The 20,107-nt window shown below is 41.2% G+C and overlaps 1 protein-coding gene across 2 annotated transcripts; it reads right to left on the bottom strand.

Annotated features, from left to right (window-relative positions):
• Positions 1–2,457: 2,457 nt before the first annotated feature.
• boka (BCL2 family apoptosis regulator BOK a) lies at positions 2,458–18,912 on the bottom strand. Of its 2 annotated transcripts, XM_080506486.1 has the most exons (4): positions 18,676–18,912; positions 15,796–15,924; positions 11,576–11,739; positions 2,458–4,573 (listed from the first exon to the last, which is right to left on the bottom strand). In XM_080506486.1, the coding sequence occupies exons 1-4, from the start codon at positions 18,887–18,889 to the stop codon at positions 4,448–4,450; spliced, it is 633 nt and encodes a 210-aa protein (XP_080362612.1). In that variant the 5' UTR covers positions 18,890–18,912; the 3' UTR covers positions 2,458–4,447. The 2 variants fall into 2 exon arrangements, with proteins under 2 accessions (XP_080362612.1, XP_080362613.1); XM_080506487.1 differs by lacking the exon at positions 15,796–15,924.
• Positions 18,913–20,107: the final 1,195 nt, after the last annotated feature.

Here is a 20,107-nt window from a genome sequence, read left to right as displayed (position 1 = left end):
GACATCTACAAAGAAACGCTTTGCATGTAGAACTTAGAAGTAAAAAGGGCCAGACAATGTTTCTTCCCTGAGATTATCACCAACCATGATAATAATGCTCGTACTTTGTTTAGTGTCAAGGACAGTGACGAATCTCTCGCCATCAGTTCCTCCTGAACTGTTATCAGATGCATCTTGTAATGATTTTCATCCCATTTCACCCATAAAATTACAGACTGAGATCAGACTGAGTCAGTCAGTCGACCTCAGGCATCACGATTGTAACGCCTGAGCCTCCACACTAAGATGTTCCGTCTAAAGCCCGGTTCACAAATTGTGGGCAGATTTCCCAAACCAAAGAGACCACACACACACGGCCATAAATAATCACAGGTTGAACAGTGTTGGTGGTACAGTGTGTGGTGTGCAGCCTGTCTGCAACATCAACACACCAACCCATTTCACTGGCGAACATCTCCAGATCAGACCGGAAATCTCGCAATTCATTACAACGTCTTGGTCTTTGCTGCATTCGGCCTGGCTCTCCCTAAATATATTGAAGCTTTTGGTATTCATTATTTTGAGTTTACACGATACACAAGTCTGATCTTTGCAGCTTTGATAGTTTAATATGATGAATCATTTTTTTGGTAACAGCATTTTTCATAATTAGGAAAATGTTGCTTCAGAGAAATCATTCTGGACAGACTTCTCACTCAGAATTCCCCCAGAGAACAAACTCAATCCTAAAAAAAAACACCCCCAGACATTGACGGATCAACATATTTTGGCCAGTGGCTTTGCCACATATGTGCATTATGAGGAAGGTGTACTTTCATTAAGTCCCATAACTCGTCTCAGTGAGGAAACCCTTTTAATGGTGTTTGTGAATGGCCTTTTCTGGGTCCACAAAAGCATCTGAGAGGATTTGTTGTCTCTAAATGTGTTGAGGTATGAATTATTGTTTATGTGTGCTGAGGCTGTGAAAGACTGTACAGCAATGTCAGCTGGATCAGCTGGAGCGCCATTGAGACCTTGGACAAATGATAAACTGTAGAAGAGTAATATATACAGACACAATATTGCTTGGTGGGATTAATAACATTAGCTTTGGATGCTTGTAATCCCCGTTTCAGCACCAGTCCTAGACATTGCGTTTTTAGGGTATTTGTAGGTTATTGGGGTTTTTTTCATCCAAAACTACTTTAAATGCTAAGAGTAAAACCCAGAATACATTTCAATGTTATGTTTGGTGCAACACTGTTTTTTTTTCTATTCTGTAAGCCATTCATTGTTTTTGGATCAGGTCTGTGTTTTAAGTCACACATCTGTATAGGCTTTTTTAATATAAGATATCAATGGGTTTTGTTTTTGTTTTTTTTTTGGGGGGGGGGTTTAATGCTTTTGAGCAGGGGTGTAAAACATAAGGCCCTGAGGAAAAGGCCTGTCCACAAGAGGCCAGCCCACCCAGCCTGACAAACCAAGCAAAGAGTAAAAATATCAAAGAAAACTGATTATTGTTTTTAAAGAAGTTCATTTCAGAGTAGTGGACACAACACGACACTGGAACCCGAGCTGAGATATCATTGATTCTGCCATGAAAGCAAGCAGTGGTAGTAAACCAGCCTCAAAGCCATGCGCTCAGGGGAAGTTTGGAAAAACATGCAAAATGCAACAATTGCAAGAGACATTTTTGGGACAATTCACTATATTTTGCATCATTAAAGTTGGTTGAGATCATAGTCATCTTTGGTTAAAATGAAAATTGGGTTTTTGCAAAAATATGGACATTTTCATAAGCCTTCCAGCCTAAACCACTGTTTCACTCTCACCTGTCATCTTTCATTCTTTACTTGAATCTGTAAACATGTGGAGGCACTTTCTACATTTGTCTTTGTATTTTATCGAGTGTCATCCATATTGTTTGTGTCTGGTGAAGATCAAATGTTTATTAGCCCAAAAAAAGTGAAAAAAGAACCAATGATCATTGACATTTGCAGCCTCTATTGTGTGTTAGTAACTGACCCAGTGTGTCTGTTATTACGCCAACAGATTCCCACTGCTACTAATATGTTTTTAATGGTAACTATAAATAGGATGTGTTATATACAAGTAAATCGTTTCTCCAAAAGAAACAATCCAGTGTCCAATTGGTAAGGTATATCAGGAATTCACGTGATTCTCAATCAATCAAGCAAAAATTGCCTTTTGCAGGCGAGATTAATGAAAATTGCATCTTTCTCTTCTTGAAATGTCTCTTCTTTCTCTTCTTGGTCGAATGTAATGTAACCTTTAAACGTACTGCTGCAATTCTTCACTGCACTTGAAAAACAGCTTAACTCAGTGAAACTAGTAGCAGGTGAAAGACACTCTGAAAGGAATATTGCAAATAAATTATGTTTATACAGGATTAAATTCCTGGAAGTCGGCTGTTGACCGAGGTCTGTTTGTACAGTAGACACAACAATAGGCGTGACAGGCTGTTGAAACATTTATTTACATTTACAGTTGAGGGTGGCTCACAAAAAAAAAAAAAAAATTATTTTGCCGGTCGCCTCGTGCTTTGTGCCCTATAAAAGATGAATTATTCACAGAATAAATTCTACTGATGGACTGAAATGTTATCAAAGTGCACCAAGTCAGTGTCAGACAGGAGAGGTTGCATCACTGCCACCACCGTGAAGCAAAACAACACACAAGCCCCCAAAGAGGAGGGGAAAGACTGAGAAAGTGTAGGGTGCTGAAGAAAAAGGAATTGTACACCAAGTATTGTTTTTGCTCATTCAATTACCTTGTTTTTTTTTAAAAGAAGGAAAGAGTGTAATATGGCTTGTTTAACACGTTGGTCACCGATACAGGCGCATCGATGACACATTCACTCTGCTGTGAGTGAGATTAGTGCTCAACAATTACTGGGAAAACTGAAAACGTGCATGCGTGGTCGTTTCTCTTCAAGTAACTGTCACACAGTGACCACTAAAATGACTGATGTTTCTGTTTGTTGCTCTGTGATCTGATTCCCACTGATTCCACTGCCGTCTTCGTAGTGTTACCTTCGAAGGAGGAAAACACACATAAAGCAAGGTTAAAAGCTCGAAGACGAACTGCTGCATAAGCGAGTATCAAAACCCCCAAATCAGTAACTAAAGTTCCATGTTTGTTGCCCTCGTTTTGTCTGATTTGATATGAGAAATGCGGTGATGTTCCTGGACTTAGGTGATGAGTTTGTTAAGGATCAGATAAACTGTGATTGGCATTCAACAGAAGAAGAAAAGGATTATGGAACGCCCTGCAAATATCAGGCTTCTGAAGTTTTTTTTTTTTTTTATGTATCTGCAACTAATGTGGTTTGTAAGAAGGCTAAACGACAGAGACCTTTTAACTTAAGCTTCTATGCATATTGTATTGTATTTTTGAGAGGCTTTTAACAATAATAATAATAAAGTGGATGACACAGGGATATGGTTTGCTTTATTTTTTGTCTAAATTTAGCTTTTTAGTTCTGGTGATTGAGATTTGAGCTTTAAAAGTGTGCAGTCCTTTACATTTTGCTGAAGGGGGATTTCGAATGAAGCATGGCTGCTACAGCCAATAATGTCACTCTGTGCTGTTTTGACTGTATGGCTTTGCTCATCCAAGGCCATATAGTCATTATTAGAAATTTTGAAAACAATCACCATTTTACAACTACAATCTCAAAAACCAACAGAAAATTTCACTCGTTTGTCATGGTGCACTATTTTGTTGTTAACTTCTGTCTAATCAATAATGATTACTGCAATAGCCAATTCATTTTGGACAATGGCACCAATTGTTGGTGTAATGGAAGTACTCCCCACAGGTCCTGTGACACTTTTCCAACTAAAATTGTTCTTCTTCAAGCAAATATGAAAGTATGCAAAGTGTCTACAATTTCTCTGAATTCTCATCCACTATTTAAATGTGTACAGTCCCTTAGTCCGTTCTCATTTTCTTTGAAAATGCTGTTTGTTACTGCTTTTAGCATGCACTGGTTTGTTGATCTTTATATATACCAGTGACTATGACTAGTGAGTTTTTTGTGTGAAACATCCTCCTCAAGAAAGGAGACCTGAATCAAGAACGCTCTTAGTTTTAATGGTTTTTTTAAAAAGTACTTTCAATTAGTTACCACAAGATGGAGCCAAATCGCTGCCAAAAAGGCAGCATGCTTGTAAAAAAAAAGAAAAGAAAGTGAAACAGTAAAAAAAAAAAGTGTAATTTTATACATTCATATAAAGAGTGTGTGGCAATATAACGGTGAGCAATAAATATTGGCCAAAGTAGCAAGCAGAGGTCATTTTCTGTGAAATACAAAAGTCAGTGAAGGCTCAGTGCAAATGAGTGTAAACATAATCCAGAGCAGTAGATGCTTTGGTGGAGGTGGAGGTGGAGGTGGAGGTTTTGTACAGCGCTGGGCAGTCCGCTCAGAATTCAGTCCGTTTGAGTTTTACTTCTCCCTGAGGAGGTACAGCACCATGGCCTTCAGGTAGTGTCCGAAGGTGCAGGCAGCAGACACCAGCCAGTGAGAGCGGAAACTGGGGTCGGTGTTCACCACGCACTTCGTTACATCCACCTGTGAGGAGACACAAGAGGAAACGGGAACTCATGTTTGTTCCTGTGGAAAACTACCAGGCTGTGCAAACGGAAAAATATTCAACATTTAAATTATACTCAACAACAATCACAGAGATTCTTATTTCTTCTTTGCAACATAACAGCAAGTCTTTGAGCTTTTAGTCTATTAAATATGAGCAAATACATGGGATTACTGTGCATTTAGTGGCTTTTACAGTTGCAGTATTTACTTGCTCAATTGAAATAGAAATTAAACATTTTAAAAGGTCTTTTCTCACTATGCAGTGTTTGTCTCCTCAGCTCCATGTGTCCAGTTCGTTTCATTTGCCCTCAAATAATGTGTTCTTGTGTTCTGGCAGGCAGTAACTGTACTGTTGCATGCATAATGTCCACGATGAAAATAAAAGAACGAGTTCCTGAAAGTCGGCTTCAGCAAAGCTGTTCGAATAGAGAAGAGAGGCCTTGTTGTGTTTTATGAGGCCAAGTGCAGAGCAATGAAAGTTGAACTGATGGCAGTTGTTTTTTTTCCCCATGTAGACATTCATAATACAATCTGCTAAAACTGTTCACTCTACAATCCCCTAACTTCACTCATTAGTTTTAATAAATAGTTTTCATCTATATCATGTCCAGTACTGGTCTGTGTACATTATACATGTATTTATTTACTGCAAAAATAACCTTCAAACCAATCACCACAAACATTATGATACAATATGGTGACTGTTATGAACTTGTTTCTATATTACGTTGTATTATATCCATCCATCCATCTTCTATCCCGCCTATCCTGTTCAGGTTGCTGGAATGGATCCCAGCTCACTCGGGGTGAGGGCAGGATACACCCTGGACTGGTTGCCAGTCTGTCCCAGGACACACACACACATAGACAGACAACCACTCACACTCACATTCACACCTGGGGGCACTTAAGTAAAGCGAATCAACCTCACATGCATGTTTTTGGACTGTGGGAGCATCACAGTACCCGGAGAACACCCACGCACATGTCATGCTATGCTATGCTATGCTATGCTATGCTATGCTATGCTATGCTATGCTCTATTCTATTCTACCATACGATACAATACGATATGACACTATATTGTATAAAACTATATTATATTATCTGATGTTGTGTTGTGTTACTGTTTTTATTCTATTTATCATTATTGTTTGTTGTCTTTCTTACTGTCCTCTGCGGCTGCAATAAATAAAATGTCCCCGCTGGGCGACGGATAAAGGATTGTCTTGTCTTGTCTTGTCTTGTGTTTTTTGGTTCTTGAGCTCTGAAGGTTTGGGAATCTTTGCTTTAGGAAACTCTATTGTATGTTGCCAGCATGTGAAGAGTGTTTCTGACTTATCTGCCTCGGATGGATGGATGGATGGATGGATGGATGGATGGATGGATGGATGGAAATTGTGTTAATGTACATTAAAATGTCATCCATTGAACATTCCAGCAATTGATCAACTATTCTTATCGGACACTTGAACTTCCCCGCGCCAGCAGGAAACAACATTGAAATCTCAAACTGTAAGATGGATCTTCTATGCAGACTGCACTGTCTCTCCTATCAGTGCATGTACAGCCTCGTTGATTATTTCGGCCGATGGAGGACTGCTCATCAGATTACAGCATCTTTGAGCTCGTTCAGGATCCTGCGGCGTCTCCACGGGGTAAAGAAGATGAATATTGCGACATAGTTGTGCTGTGCTCTTTTGGAGGGATGTTTGCAGTGCGTTGGTGCCTGATGGATGAACGGCTGCTCCACTGGTATTTCTGATGACCGCACAGACTTGTTGTTTTCTGGAGGGGAAGGGAGGCTGGCTTGATTTTGAAAACCCAAGCCACTTAGTTGCTTTGTGTGAGTAGCAAATCATTCTGGTTAGAAATTCAACATGTGTTCTTGAGTCTCTTCTTACACGAGTCTGCAGTCATAAGACATGCAACCAGCCCACAAGAATGTCACCCCAAAGCCAAAGCCCACACTGGACTGTCAGCCATGCTTACTCTACTTAGCACTCCACTTATATAACCACTTTCATGGACATTGAAATTCCACAGACAGGACAGTTTAGTGTCAGTCCTGACATTGGACACAATTCATCTCCGCCTGCTTCTCCCAATCACACAATGTTCTGTAGTTCTCCAAGACGCCAACATTTCATGCCTCAGAGCAGATACAGTACGTCTCAGTTTGGGCTGCAGCTATGGAACAATGGTCCTTTATTTGTGCTTGTGAGGTCAGTTATACAATGTATTGCTCCTAATTTCTGTCACACTCCACTTGTCTTCAAAGCAAACTGCAGCTCGGCTGCCGTGTTTCTGAGGACGCTCCATTGGTTTCCAGCAGAGCACAACGCAGACGGAGGCACGTCGTCAGTCTTTTCTCTGCCGCCGACCAGAGATTCACCTTATTGTTGCTGCAGGACTTCAGCAGACAAGCGTTTGCCACTGCCAGGATTCAGCAGAGGCTCACACACTGTTCCATTTATCCAGCTGCTTTCGTTTGCAGAATAGGATGACGGCAAGCTGATCCCACCGTCAGCTTCTAGAGTCACACACCTTGGCCTCTAAGTTTAAGTGAGCAAACCACAGCAACAACAACCATTGTAATTTGGTGATTATTAAAACTAATAACTCCTTCGTTGGCCATGCACTGAGACCCACTGGTATCAGCAACCTCCTCAAAGTCAAACTAAATATTGGCTCCTGAAAACTGCAGAAATCTGAAGAAGACAACATAAACAGCATAATCAGACACTGTTTACAAGCCATGTGTCTCAATGTGTCATTTGTTTACCATGAAGTTGGTGAATGTTATTCAGAGCACAGGTCATTCCATTGTTACCAGAAGTTGGTACGAGTTGCTACTAGTTGTAGTCTTCATGGCGGGAGCATAGAAGAGAGTTTGGTAACACCTGATCAAAGCTTTCACTCCACATTGAAGCAGCTGAACAGCTGTAACCATGGACCTCTGACAGACAGCACATATTAAGTTCAATAATTCAACCTTAACTATGCAGTTCAGATGCTTTGTCCAAATCATATTCCTGTTACAATCATTCTTAAAGAAGTTTTAATATCCCAGCTACAGTTCCAACCCGAAGCACATTTTTGTTTAAGAAACTTCCACCCTTCCCTGGTTTGATTAATGTCTGTTCATCCGTTTCACCACCCTTCCATTTATTGCTCCATCCATTTTCTTTACCAAGGATGGGCAGCATGTATTATCAAGAAGGCCACAACAATTTGACATGACATCATTGGAGGTAGTTTAACTGCAAATGAATAATTATCCATTTACAATGTGTTCATTAAAAATATATAACTATCTCAGGCCTCTACTTGCCATGTCGGTTCTACACGCAGAAACTCCCTGCAGAGAGGAAGCTGCCAGTCCATCACAGGGCAAACAAAGACAGGTACAACAATCACACACACTGACACTGACACCTGGGGTCGATATATTAACACCATCTAACTGAACCAGCGTGACTGTGGAATGTGTCAGAAAGCCAGCGTTAGTGTGCAGCTCATGGAGGATATAAAAACTCTCCATAGCGGCCAGAAGGTCAGACCAGGACTGCACCAGCACAGAAGCACACAGTGCCAACATACTAGCTGAAGCTTTAAACCGTGCTCTTACACATCTGATTCTGATGAGTGATCATCTTCAGACGTCTGCAGCATCAGAAACATGCAGCGTCTCAGTGAGTAGAGTCGAGGTGTGAGATCAGCCCGGCTGGAAGGAGGCATGAGGAGCCGAAGGTGTTAGCAATTAATGTAGAAAACAATACATAAATTATTTATTCTGTATCCTGGTTAATAGGGTTAGTGAGTAAGTTTGTTGACATTTGCCAACTGGTATGGAACACAATTTGAGATATGGATTGTGGTATGAAGTGGACGAAGGAGATAGATGTCACTGTGCTTTGCAGGGTGTTGGGATGTGAAAGAATGAAAAAAAAACAATTTTGAAACTTCATTAGAGTGAAGATCTGATGTATTTTATCTGAGTGCATGAAAAGGCAGTTGAGGCCTCGTATTGCATTTTGAGGGTGTGTTTACACAGCAACCGTCTTGGAAGAAGCTGAAAATGCAACTTTCTGAAAACACTTGTGCTTCGTCTCCATGACGTAGGAAACGCTGAACATGCACACCACGTCAAGTTAATAGTTCTGCATGTGCGAGTAGACGGCCAAAAACAACAATTAGCCTTGAATATGTTTCTTGACTTGGCTTACAGCTTGCGGGGTGATGGTGGTCTCAAAGTAAGGATGCACCGTCCAGGTTTTTTTGACATCCGATCCAATCCCGATACCCAAATTTGAATATCTGCCAATACCGATATTATTTATTCCGATACCAGAGCTGTGTTTGCTTTAATATTATTATTATCATTATTGTTGATTTTATATATTTGATGTAAATTGTATATATTTTATGGAGACTGTAATAAACTCCTCTCTACAGGAAAGTATGAAATCTATGAAATGTACGAATGTATGCTTGTATTATCTCAAAAGACAACTCGAGGTTAGTAGAAGATCAGAAAAGGGAGCAGAACAAAGTATTTTTGTTCCAATTGGACAATGTGGGGGTCTGCGTGACGTCATCATCTCATAATAAACTATATATATATCTTTAAAACCTCAGAATCCCTTGATAAATCCCTGGAGAAATTATTTAGCAACACAGCGCAAACTGCAGTGTTTCCAGCTCTAATGCAACACAAATGATTGGGACTATGTTCAGGGAGTTTAGCGTGGAGGAGGTGTGAATCACTTCCTACACTGGAGGAACGAACTGTTGTCCTCGGCGAGCTGGCCTTTTAAAATGGTGACATCTGGCTGCAGAGCATCCGCCTCGCTGTACAACGCCTTTACAACATTCACGTCGATACTTTGCGGTGTTTTAAGCATAAAATCCGCCCAAACAGCGACATGTTGTCATGAAGGTTAGCACAAAGGCGCTAGTGCTGTAGCATGCTAAGCTGACTGCAAACTGTGGAATGGATTTCCTGACTCATTACTCCGTTCAAGAAGTCCAGACCACAGTTTGCAGCGAGCAGAGCAGCCGGAATAAAAACACATGTGGACTCATTTCAGCAGAAGCACACATGAAGTTTCATGGATCAGAAACCTCCACGTGACTGGTTTTCAATCCCTTCGCCTCTGAGTAACAGAAAATTGTTGACAGTTTGCATTGGTCGGACAAGAAAACAAATCTAGCCTTTGGAAATTATTTCTGAAGCCTACAAGTCAAATCAGCCTCATAAAATCTACTTTTTCTTTTTCTTTCTCTGTCGTCAGCCTGCAGGAAAGCGTTTGCCGAGCTCTCAGCACTGTGTTGGTCAGTATCAACACGGATCCACTCATCAAGCTCAGTTGAAATTACTTCAGCTAGTAGGAGGAAGACGCTCTATAATCTGGATGTCAGTTGAAGTTACATCAGGAAATGGAGGAAGATGCTATATACTCTTTTATCTTCTTCAAAGTAAACCAACTAACAGAAATCATGATAATAAAATGAAGCGGCAACAAAACGTGGATTAACTGCAAACACTCAGACAGCAGCACACATGTGTGAGATGCAGAGGTACAGAGGCATTAATGACGATAGTAATGAGGCACTTCTAATGTGACAATAATGAAGCTGTTTGTCAGTGGAGCTAATCGTTCAGGAAATGCTAATGCTCAAGCTGACGAGGAGGAAGGGACAGCAGCGCTCCACCAGACACCAAACGTACGAGTAACAAACCCACTTAAACTTAAGAAATTATTACTTAATTACTAATTGAAAAAAAGTGAGCAACTCTCACTCCCAAAAGTTGTGGCATTACTGTCGTCAGTACTTTGCTATCGACAGCAATCATCCAACAACAGAGTTAAAATACAGTGAAAAATGTATCTCACATGCTTTTCACACTCTTTCCTATTTACAGTGAATACCAGACTGAACTGAGGAACTGTTTTCTTTCACCATGACTAAATTAACCTGCATCATCGTCGTTCCCTCCCATATCATATTCATTGTTTTAGTCCCAGTTCTGACGACATTACATGTAATTAACGCCTCCACCCCTTTTTGCATGACTGCCCCAGCAGGCCCTGAACAGAGAGTCTGCTGAGACAGCTGCTAACAATCTTCATGACAGCAAGCATCTCTCATTGCCCACTTTAGCTTTTGTTACACTTTTACTCCAGAAAGAAAGTCCAGATATGCAGAACACCCCTCAGGATAACAGGATTAATCGATCCACTGTTATTATTGTGATCTGAGATCTGGGTGTTATTTTCAAGGAATCCTGGCGTCAGTGAAAATATGGCCACTGGTGGAATTACACAGCACTGTTTTTTTTCTTTTTTTGCTGGATTGCCTATGAGATGCTTCCAAGTAGAAAAATGTTCTTGTGCAGATGAAGTGAAAGCTTTGCTGGCTGAACCATGGAGGAAACATGAACCATCACTGTTTGAGGAGTGAAGTGATTCATGCCCAGATGTTGCCAAGCAGCTCTGCAGGCTGAAGCAGTCGCTTGGAACGTCAGGTTTACAATCCCAGCCCAACAGTGTGAGCTCTGCTGCAGAAAGCTGTGTGAGTGTGAGCATGCAGATTGTGTGACGCTGTAGTAACGTGTGAAAACAAGTCCCTATGTTGCATGTTGACCCTGCTTTTATAGCCTGGAGCAAGGCGTTTGTACGCGCACGCATCAGTGTGGGAACGTGGAGTTCAGACTTTCACACATTATTTTAAATACAACCGTAAATCTTTTCTACACATACACTAAACTGTATTAATTCACAAGCAAAAGGGTATAAAAGGTGGTATCCAACCTGTTTTCTCACAAGCTGTAATCTTCACTGTCTCTCACACATCAGCTGCCACTTTCACTTGCCCGCCATGTGAGGAAAGGCTTCATCGCCGCAGGATTCAAACACAATGACCCTGTCGCACAAACTACACGTAACGAGGCAAAGAAAGGCTTCCTCTTACCCAACCTCCTCGCCTTTTTAACCAGGATGTCAGACTCTTGCGGACGAACTCCCCCATGCAGTCGACGATGGTGTGGACCATAGCTGGATGTCCATGACGCACACAGTCCACTGCCAAGGCTCCCGCCACAGCGTACAAGGAAACCACCTTCCCCCACGTCACACCTGAAGAGAGGCACACAGGGAGTTTAGCTCTGACAGCAGGGGAATCAAACACGTGGGGCAACACTGGGTTACTAGAGGGTCAAATCTAGCCTAAAAAAATAAGTGACAGACACTGTCTGTCATCCCCATTGAGCTCCCTTTGGTAAGAAACTTTTCACGTGACCTAACACCTCATCTAATAAAAAAGGAGTGTGTTTACACTGCAGCAGCAGACACACTGACAGTGATGCAGTTAGTATGCCGGGCCACGGGAGGGCGCTGTTGCGTGTTTTTGTAATGACACCACACAGAGGCGTGCAGAGAACAAAATGCTATAAACCAAAATGGAGAGAATCCAACATCCGTATGCACTGATGACACATCGGATGCTATGGGGGGTGGATCTCAACTATAAAACTACCGATATGGAGGATGAAACTGGAATACGGCCGTGAGGGTAGGGGGAGATGTGCTCTGCAGGGGAGGAATCACGACATGGAAAGAATCTTTCCACCTTGTGAGCCGGGATTAAAACTTGTCGGATACAGTGGATCTGCACACTGGTGTCGTGTAAACCAACCCCCCAAAAGTGACGAAAGTTTTGCGGATAGACTCGTATTCATTGTCGTGTAAACGGGCCGAATAAAAACGGTAATTGCTTTGAATGTGCATGACTATAAGTTGGATAAAGTGGTAATAGAGTTAATTAATTGTCAATGTTTTCAGAATGTTCTCATCAGGAGACGTGTCTCTATCTGTTGAAGTGAAGGATTGTAATGCGCCTCACAGCACTGTGCATGTCTCACACTTTTTTCATTATGGTTGTTCTTATGTTTAAAACCTTCACTCCATCAAGATAAAACTAGACCCTGAATGAGTCTTAATGTCTTTGAGCAACACAAGCTGTTAACTCAAATATCTCCCCACGTGGTATGAGACGATACGATTACATGTAAATCTGAGCATGGCATAAAGCTATTCTTTTAAATTATAGAGGAAGATTTTGAGAGCAGCAGCTGTCTTTGCGAGCAGCTCTGTTTAAAGATGTCCGCACTCGTCTTCTTCTTTTGGGTTTAACGGCAGTTTGCATCCATAAAGTTGCTTTACTGCCATCTGTTGGTTGCAGCTCGTCCATACCATTCCCACCAAGGAAAGAAAGAAAGAAAGAAAGAAAGAAAGAAAGAAAGAAAGAAAGAAAGAAAGAAAGAAAGAAAGAAAGAAAGAAAGAAAGAAAACCCTAAAGATGGCCTGCCTGTTCCTCCAAGAAGAAATCCCAAACACAGTCCCGGAGCGGTGGGCAGACAGTTCGGCTCCCTGGATTATTTATCAGGCAGCAGATAGTTTTCCCAAGAATGTCTGTAGAGTGAAACCTTCTTGCTGCTGCACCATTTACAGTCAGAACTCCAGACTTGTGTCTGTGGTGTTTAGATGTGACCTCGTACAGACTGATCCTCGGATCCATCTGTCTTCTGTTACTGTCGCCTGATTCATTCCTGGAGCCCCTTAAACAGACAGTTTGTTCATTTCTAGGATTGTAAAATGTTTTCATCTGCAGTTTTCACTTGGTGGATTAGCAAGAGAAATAGTAGCACTTTAACCTTTCAAACTAAAGTTAGAAATGTGGGTTGCAGTCTCGAACATTCTGCTCACACTGGAGCTCTGGACTGTCAAAATGAAGGTGCAACAACACAAAACACGAATGTCTGAATGAGTCCAGGAATGATATTTCTCTGCTGGAACAACTTCAAAATGGTTTGAGATTGAAGACCACAGGATTTATGACAGGAATATAATTTCAAGTGTCTCAAAAAGGCCAGCGAATGTAAATAATTTAAAGACAATAAAACCTTCTGTCAAGAGTCACATGTAGGACAAACATAAAATCTAAAATATCTTTTTTTTTCATAGAAATTGGCTTAAACTACATTTCCCCTCCTAAAGCAGTTCATTTATTGTGGTTGAGGATCATAATAATGTTTCACAGTTCAACGTCTTAGGTGGGATTTAGTCATTAAATTATTTTTCTCAGGAAATATTTTAAATCCATGTTTTGGAATTTGACACAGGGAATCATTATAGGAACAATACTAATGCTAATTACACCAAGAATTTCTCAGTGAGTCAACAAGAATTTCTCAATGAGTCAACATCTTACATGCACATGATTGTTCTTACATTGAAAAACGTATTTCATTGTTTGACAAATTAGAAACATAATAAAGGATCATACTAGAATAACTAAAGTACTGGCTTTTTCCAAATATATTAGATGTAATATGGTTCCAGAAGTGAAAAAACATTGATCAAAGACCAGCATCTTAAAGGTTATTTATATTTTTATGTCACATTTTGTTGAACACAAAACACAAAAGTACCCTAAAAATTATTTCAGGCATCTATAATTACTTGAGTCGCAGATTTAGTTGTTTTTAATCAAGATGTATAAAAACAAAGTACCAGGTTCCAAGGACATGAACTCCAGGTGGTGATGGACCAGGGATGGACGGGTTCTCAAAGATACAAGCTTCTCAGAGTTTTAGGAATCGTCACCATAACAATATCTGTGTACGGGACGTCTTCAGAAGTGAACTTTAAGTATTGTGGGACTTGTTCACTCTTGTGGATAATCAGGAAGTCGCTTGTGTCCATCTGAACCATCCCCACAACTCTTCCTGTTAGAAGACACTGCCGCTGCCTGCTTTGTGGACTCAAACACTTTATGCTGATGTTTTCAGGATGTAATATAGGCATCCTGTTATTGGGGTTTTTTTTCGTGTGTGTGTTGTATGTGTTTTTTATTCCAGTACTACAAACATACTCTCCACATCCCACCTTCCCCAGATTGACTCTCACATCCCAGCCAGGCTGCATGAGTTAATATGCTCATAAACCTCTTCAACTGAGTCTCTCCATAGGATCCACAGTTTTATGGGATCTTGTCAAACGGGTTCTCGAAGCAGCTCTGCAGTGTCGTAGCTCATATCTCTGCATTGTAAACTTTTAATTAGATACAAGGGCTTTTAAAACAAGAACAGATAAAAGTATACCAGGAAATTTACAGGATGTTTGTCAGCTTTTCTTTACTCAAAGTACCTTGTCCAAAGTTAAAAACAATCATTAAGACTGAGCAGAATTAGTAAAACTGCAGACAAATCTCCAAAACCATGAGCCGAAAGACACGGAAAGACTTTGTCAAAGTGAAAGTTGGGATCAAATTCCCAGTGGGTTCATGGTGACGTTCCCGTTTTGAAATGAAGCAAACTGGCCTGATCTGTTCCTCTGGAGACACAAACGACATGACAGCTGTCGTTTATCTGTGAACAGCAGCTCATCTACTAGTTTGTGGTCATAATGTAAAGCTGCTCAGGACTTCCTCTTTTCATCCACACTGTCAGCTTAACTGTGCATCCACACACAACTGACAGGAATACTTATTCTTTAACTTATCTTTATCCTTTAGCAGAATCTTTTACAACCAATAGACCAAGTCTTAAAAGAAACACGGAGGATTGAAATTATTTTTTTTGTTTGTTGTTTTTTTGTTTTTTTTTTCAAAATGAAGCTCCACGTCCCACGGGACCAGACCAACTTGATTTCCTCTGGTTTGTTGCAAACTCCTGACAATCTTTGCAGCAGATTGCCGCGTCACATTCCCCGAGGGGTAATCCAGCAGAAACTCCTGGCTGAGCTCCCTGGGTGGGGTCCAAACTGTCTGAAACAATCAGCCGCTCTCTGGCAACATGTTCACCTAATATGGGCCGAATGTTTGCCCTGCAGTTCCCTTCCTGTCGGGGGATAACGACACCACCAGAGTGTTTCTCAGTCCTCCTGCAGTCTGGACACGTAAGACGTGTTTACACGGAAACACAGAGCAGGTTTTAAAAGGGAGAAGTTGTGAATCGTTTTTGCACGAACAAGGAGAAGTGAAGTTTTGAATGTTATTTAATTTAGTGATCTTCACTTCCCACTGATGGAGGGACTTCCTTAAATGGACAAACGTCTTCCATGCTGTCAGGGTGCAGGCGTCACCTGACAGGAAAGGCTTTTTCACAGAACTCGATTTGGAGAAAAACCTACCTGTGGAGAAAATATCCGCAGCGACCGCCAGAAAAGCATCGGACACCACGCCTTCTGACGCCACCGTGATGTTCAGCTGTCGTGCAACGTTACGATACACATTAGGACGAAGGTATTCCAACTCGTCGCCTGAACGAGACAGAACAAACATATTTGTCATATGAAAGCTGAAAAACGCAGGATGAGAACAAAACAGTGGAGCATTTTGAATCTTGCAAATATACAACAGAATAAACGCATACATTATTAGACAACATCAAGCAAAGCCATAGGTTTTAAAGAGTTTGAGCAACTGTTTATAAGCTGTTTTTTAACTGTTAAGAAAAGAATAGTTGAGTTGACGCGACTGTGCAATAATTGTGAAAAACTTTTTTTTTCTTTTTGTTCTCCAATAAATCAAGTGTCTTTGGATTATTATTTTTCTCTTTGAGACTCAAAATATAATCACACATTAGAGCCAAAAGCAACTCTTGACCTCATGAACACTGTTAGTAAAATAAAGAAATATGCACATAAGCTCCAGAAGCTGCACTGCATGCCTGTGAACATTTTGAAAGTCATCGTATCTCCAGTTCTTGTCATAATGTGAACTGGATTTTCCCGCTGATGCGTCACCTCTGATCTGAAAGGCTTCATCAGTCTCATCTGATCTGGTGACTCTATATCTATGTTGGTAGGATCATTCATTTCTAGAGTAAAAAGTTTAAACCAGGTTAGAGTAAAGGTGAGAATATCAAGGTAAACCATACAAGTTGCAGCGTTACTATCGATGTATTGATGAACTTGTGGTTTATTGTTGTTGTTATTGTTGTCATTGTTACATCACGTTGTATTTCCATATTCCTACTGTGACCAGCCCTCATTCCTTGTGCTTAAAGCCGAACTCGTCCAACCAGCAGCGTCAACAAGAAGACAGTCAGTCAGCAATAACCCTTCATGTGCATCACTGAAATCCTATGAGCAGGTTTACACAACAAGTGTAGAATCTAAATGCACAAAGTGGAAACGCAGAAGAAAGATGCCATATTGTGTGAAACAATAAATAGTGTGTAATGACTTCATTGGGGTAGATTTGTCTGTCTGTATCCTGCTACTGCACAGATTTTGTTATTTCCACCACAGATAGCTGTCAGGCCCTGGAAGATTGAATTAAATGGGAGGTGATCTAGAAACGTATTTCTGAGTTCAGCCATCCCTTGGTGGACTTCATACATCTCTGATTGCTCTTGTAAAAAATTGTTTATATTTTTAATTTAGGTTTGATTATATATCGATAAAGTCGGCTGTCTAAATCACACTCTCGTGTTGCAAATACTGAACAAATAATTTTAGTTGGGCAGCTTAGCAGTCGTCGTAACTAATATAATTGAAAGGTTAACATAGTGAGTGTGAATTACACTGTCTTAAAGCCAACAAATTCCTTATTTAAATGTCTGACAACTGTTGATGATCCAGTCGAGGCATGTTGATGGAGAGCCGGAGGTCTGTCTCTGCAGTGACCAGCTCATAGCAACATGATCTTAAAGTAAGTCAGGAATATGCTGTAGATACTTTCATTGTCGCTGCAAAGTGACTTCTGGAATCAATTTAGTGACGTTTTTAAAGCTGCATTTGAACTCTGACTTTTATTTCAAGCATGTGCAGCTCGACACGCCACCGCAGTCTCTTTACCAACCACTAACAGAGAATATGGAAATTGTATACAGTTTGTATTGTTAAAATTTGACTGAGTGGTTACAAATACAAGGTTTAATAGTGTGAAGAACTTACGAGACACATCTGGTTAAATAATTGCATTTTCATCAGAGTATTGCTGGATAACTGCACAAGGACTGAAAGAACAAGTTATTCTTCAAATGTTTATTTTCCTCCAAAAACAGTTTCAAAAATAAAGATGAGTTCTTCAGTCTGTTTTTTGTTTTGTTTTTGTTACTTCCAGTAAACTGGATAATTACAACAAATGTCACTTTGCTCTTTGTAACAATGAAGCAAGTTGTTAGGTTCCACTTTTTAATCGTTTTTTCCGGGATTCCAGTCACTGTCCGGTGCCTCTGCAGACATTGTAATTACATGACTGGCAATGACACGTTTCTGGATTATTACATGGCAACGTGCCGGAGTCTCCACCTCAAACAAACAACCATCAGAGCTCACAAACCTGATTTGACCTGAACAATCAATGAATGTAGGATCAATTGTATTTTTCTTAATTGTGGCTCACAAAAGCCCATGAATACATTTACATTGTCTTGAAGGAATTTTATGAAGCAGTACAATCTGTGAACCTAAATCTCTTTCGTGTTATTAATGGTATTTACAGACATTGGGGTCTTGCTGCTGGGGGGCCACACTGTGGGCTCCATGTGCTCCAGTCCTTCAATGATTGCTTACATAAGATCAAGGGATTGAGCAACAATTAACTAACCAATTGAAATCACTCCAAACACTGAATTACTGGGGTTCAAGCATCACATGTATGTGTCTGCTGATTGAAATAGGAAACATTCATTCATTTACATCAAATGTATTATCACAGGTGAGGATGGCTTTTATTTTTAACAGCTCTCACAATAGTTACAATTGTTTCACAAATGTTGAATGCTTCATTTGTGATCCTTGTGAAACCATGTGAAGTTTGAAATAGAAGTACGACGAAGAAATAGAAGTTTCTGGTTTAGATTTTCAACATTACGCATTGGTAAACCTGTGAAACTATTGGAGTCTGTCGAGACTGTATTTATTTACCAGCCTCCACAGTGATTGATTGGCCTTGTTCATGTTTTATTTACGACTCAATGGGGATTCATTGGAAGTTTATTTATGTTCTGTTTATACGCCTGATTTAAAAAGACACACACCCACACACGCGCACACACTCACCCAGCCACAGGATGACGGAGGAGACGTCCCCCAGCGCGCCACCTGACGCGGCCAGGCCGTGCTCGGGTTTGGACCAGCCGATCCCGGCTCGGTTCAGTCTGGAGTGGATGTAGTCCCGGCACAGCGCTTTGGCCTGGGACACCAGCTCCTTGTCGGTGGGCGAGCGGTCAAACACTTCGGCTGCGAACACAGACGAGCGTCGCAACATCTCCATGCCCCGGCTGTCATCCGCTGAGGAGTCTCCGCACTCTCCCCCACCCCGCCCTCACCTGCCTCCCCCCACCTCGGTTTCGTTTCCTCAGGACGATGGGAACGCTTGTTGGGATTATCCTGGAGAACAAACACCCGGATTAGATTGTAGGCATCTTCTGACAGCCTGGATAAAACCTGCCGATGCGGACGCGCTGCGCTGAACTGGAGGCGCAGCGGGAACGTTGGACGAGTTCTGCGTGAATGTGGTGATAAAGTTAGTCGGTTTACCTGAGACGCTATGACGATGACTCAACCACACTGTCCCGCATATCCCGCCGCATTATGACTTGCCACCGAGCTGACAAGTGCCTCTGATCGGTGAGTTTTAGGCAGGAAAGCTTTACCGCCGCTCCGCGTAAAATATGCGCTGCGGAGCGGAGTGGGAGAGGCGCTCCTTCTAAGGACACTTATTGTGGAGTCCAGGGGCGGAGATACACCATCAGTAGCACAAGACACGCCCTCTGCCCCCCCCCCCCCCCCTCCCCCCCTCCCCAACTCACACACACACACACACACACACACATACAAACCTGCGTATTTATTTACTCTTTCATCAATCCTTCAGCCCGCAATGGTACTTTCCGTAATCCTCCATCTTCCTGACATTGATCTAATCCAGAGGGTCCAAACTAAAGATCAATAGCTAAATGTGGCTCTCAAAACATTTTTTTATGGTTCCTGACAGTTATAAAACATGAATGACCTACATTGGGACACTGAACAATTTAAATGGCTTCATTTGGGTCAGTATTGTGTGAGATAATGTTTGAGTAAGTTAATTGGAAGTTGAATCGATTTTCTTGGTTTTAATAGAAGGAGACACATTTTATTGATCCTCCGGGGAAAAATACTTCTTTGTATTCAACCCATCCTAATTATAGTTAACACTGACTTGCCACAGAGCGGCACCCTGGGAGCAGAAGAGGTCAAAGGTCAGGCTCTAGGACCTTCACTGACCTGGAGGCCACCACTGCCTCTAACAGTCCACCAGTCATCTAGAAAATCTTCTCCCTGCAGTGCCCATGGCTCAGGGGTCACATTCATTACATCTTAAAGATCAGTAACAAGACGACATAACACACTTTAAATACACACCTACAAAACTATTGGAGTTAATTATGAAAAAATTCACCCACAATTCTTTAAGTTTGATGAAAATATCAACAGATTGACTTTAAAT

Source organism: Blennius ocellaris (assembly GCF_963422515.1).
Source record: "Blennius ocellaris genome assembly, chromosome: 12".
Classification (NCBI taxonomy): Eukaryota; Metazoa; Chordata; class Actinopteri; order Blenniiformes; family Blenniidae; genus Blennius; species Blennius ocellaris.
Note: the sequence above shows the minus strand (reverse complement) of the source record. Positions and strands in the feature narration are given on the sequence as shown.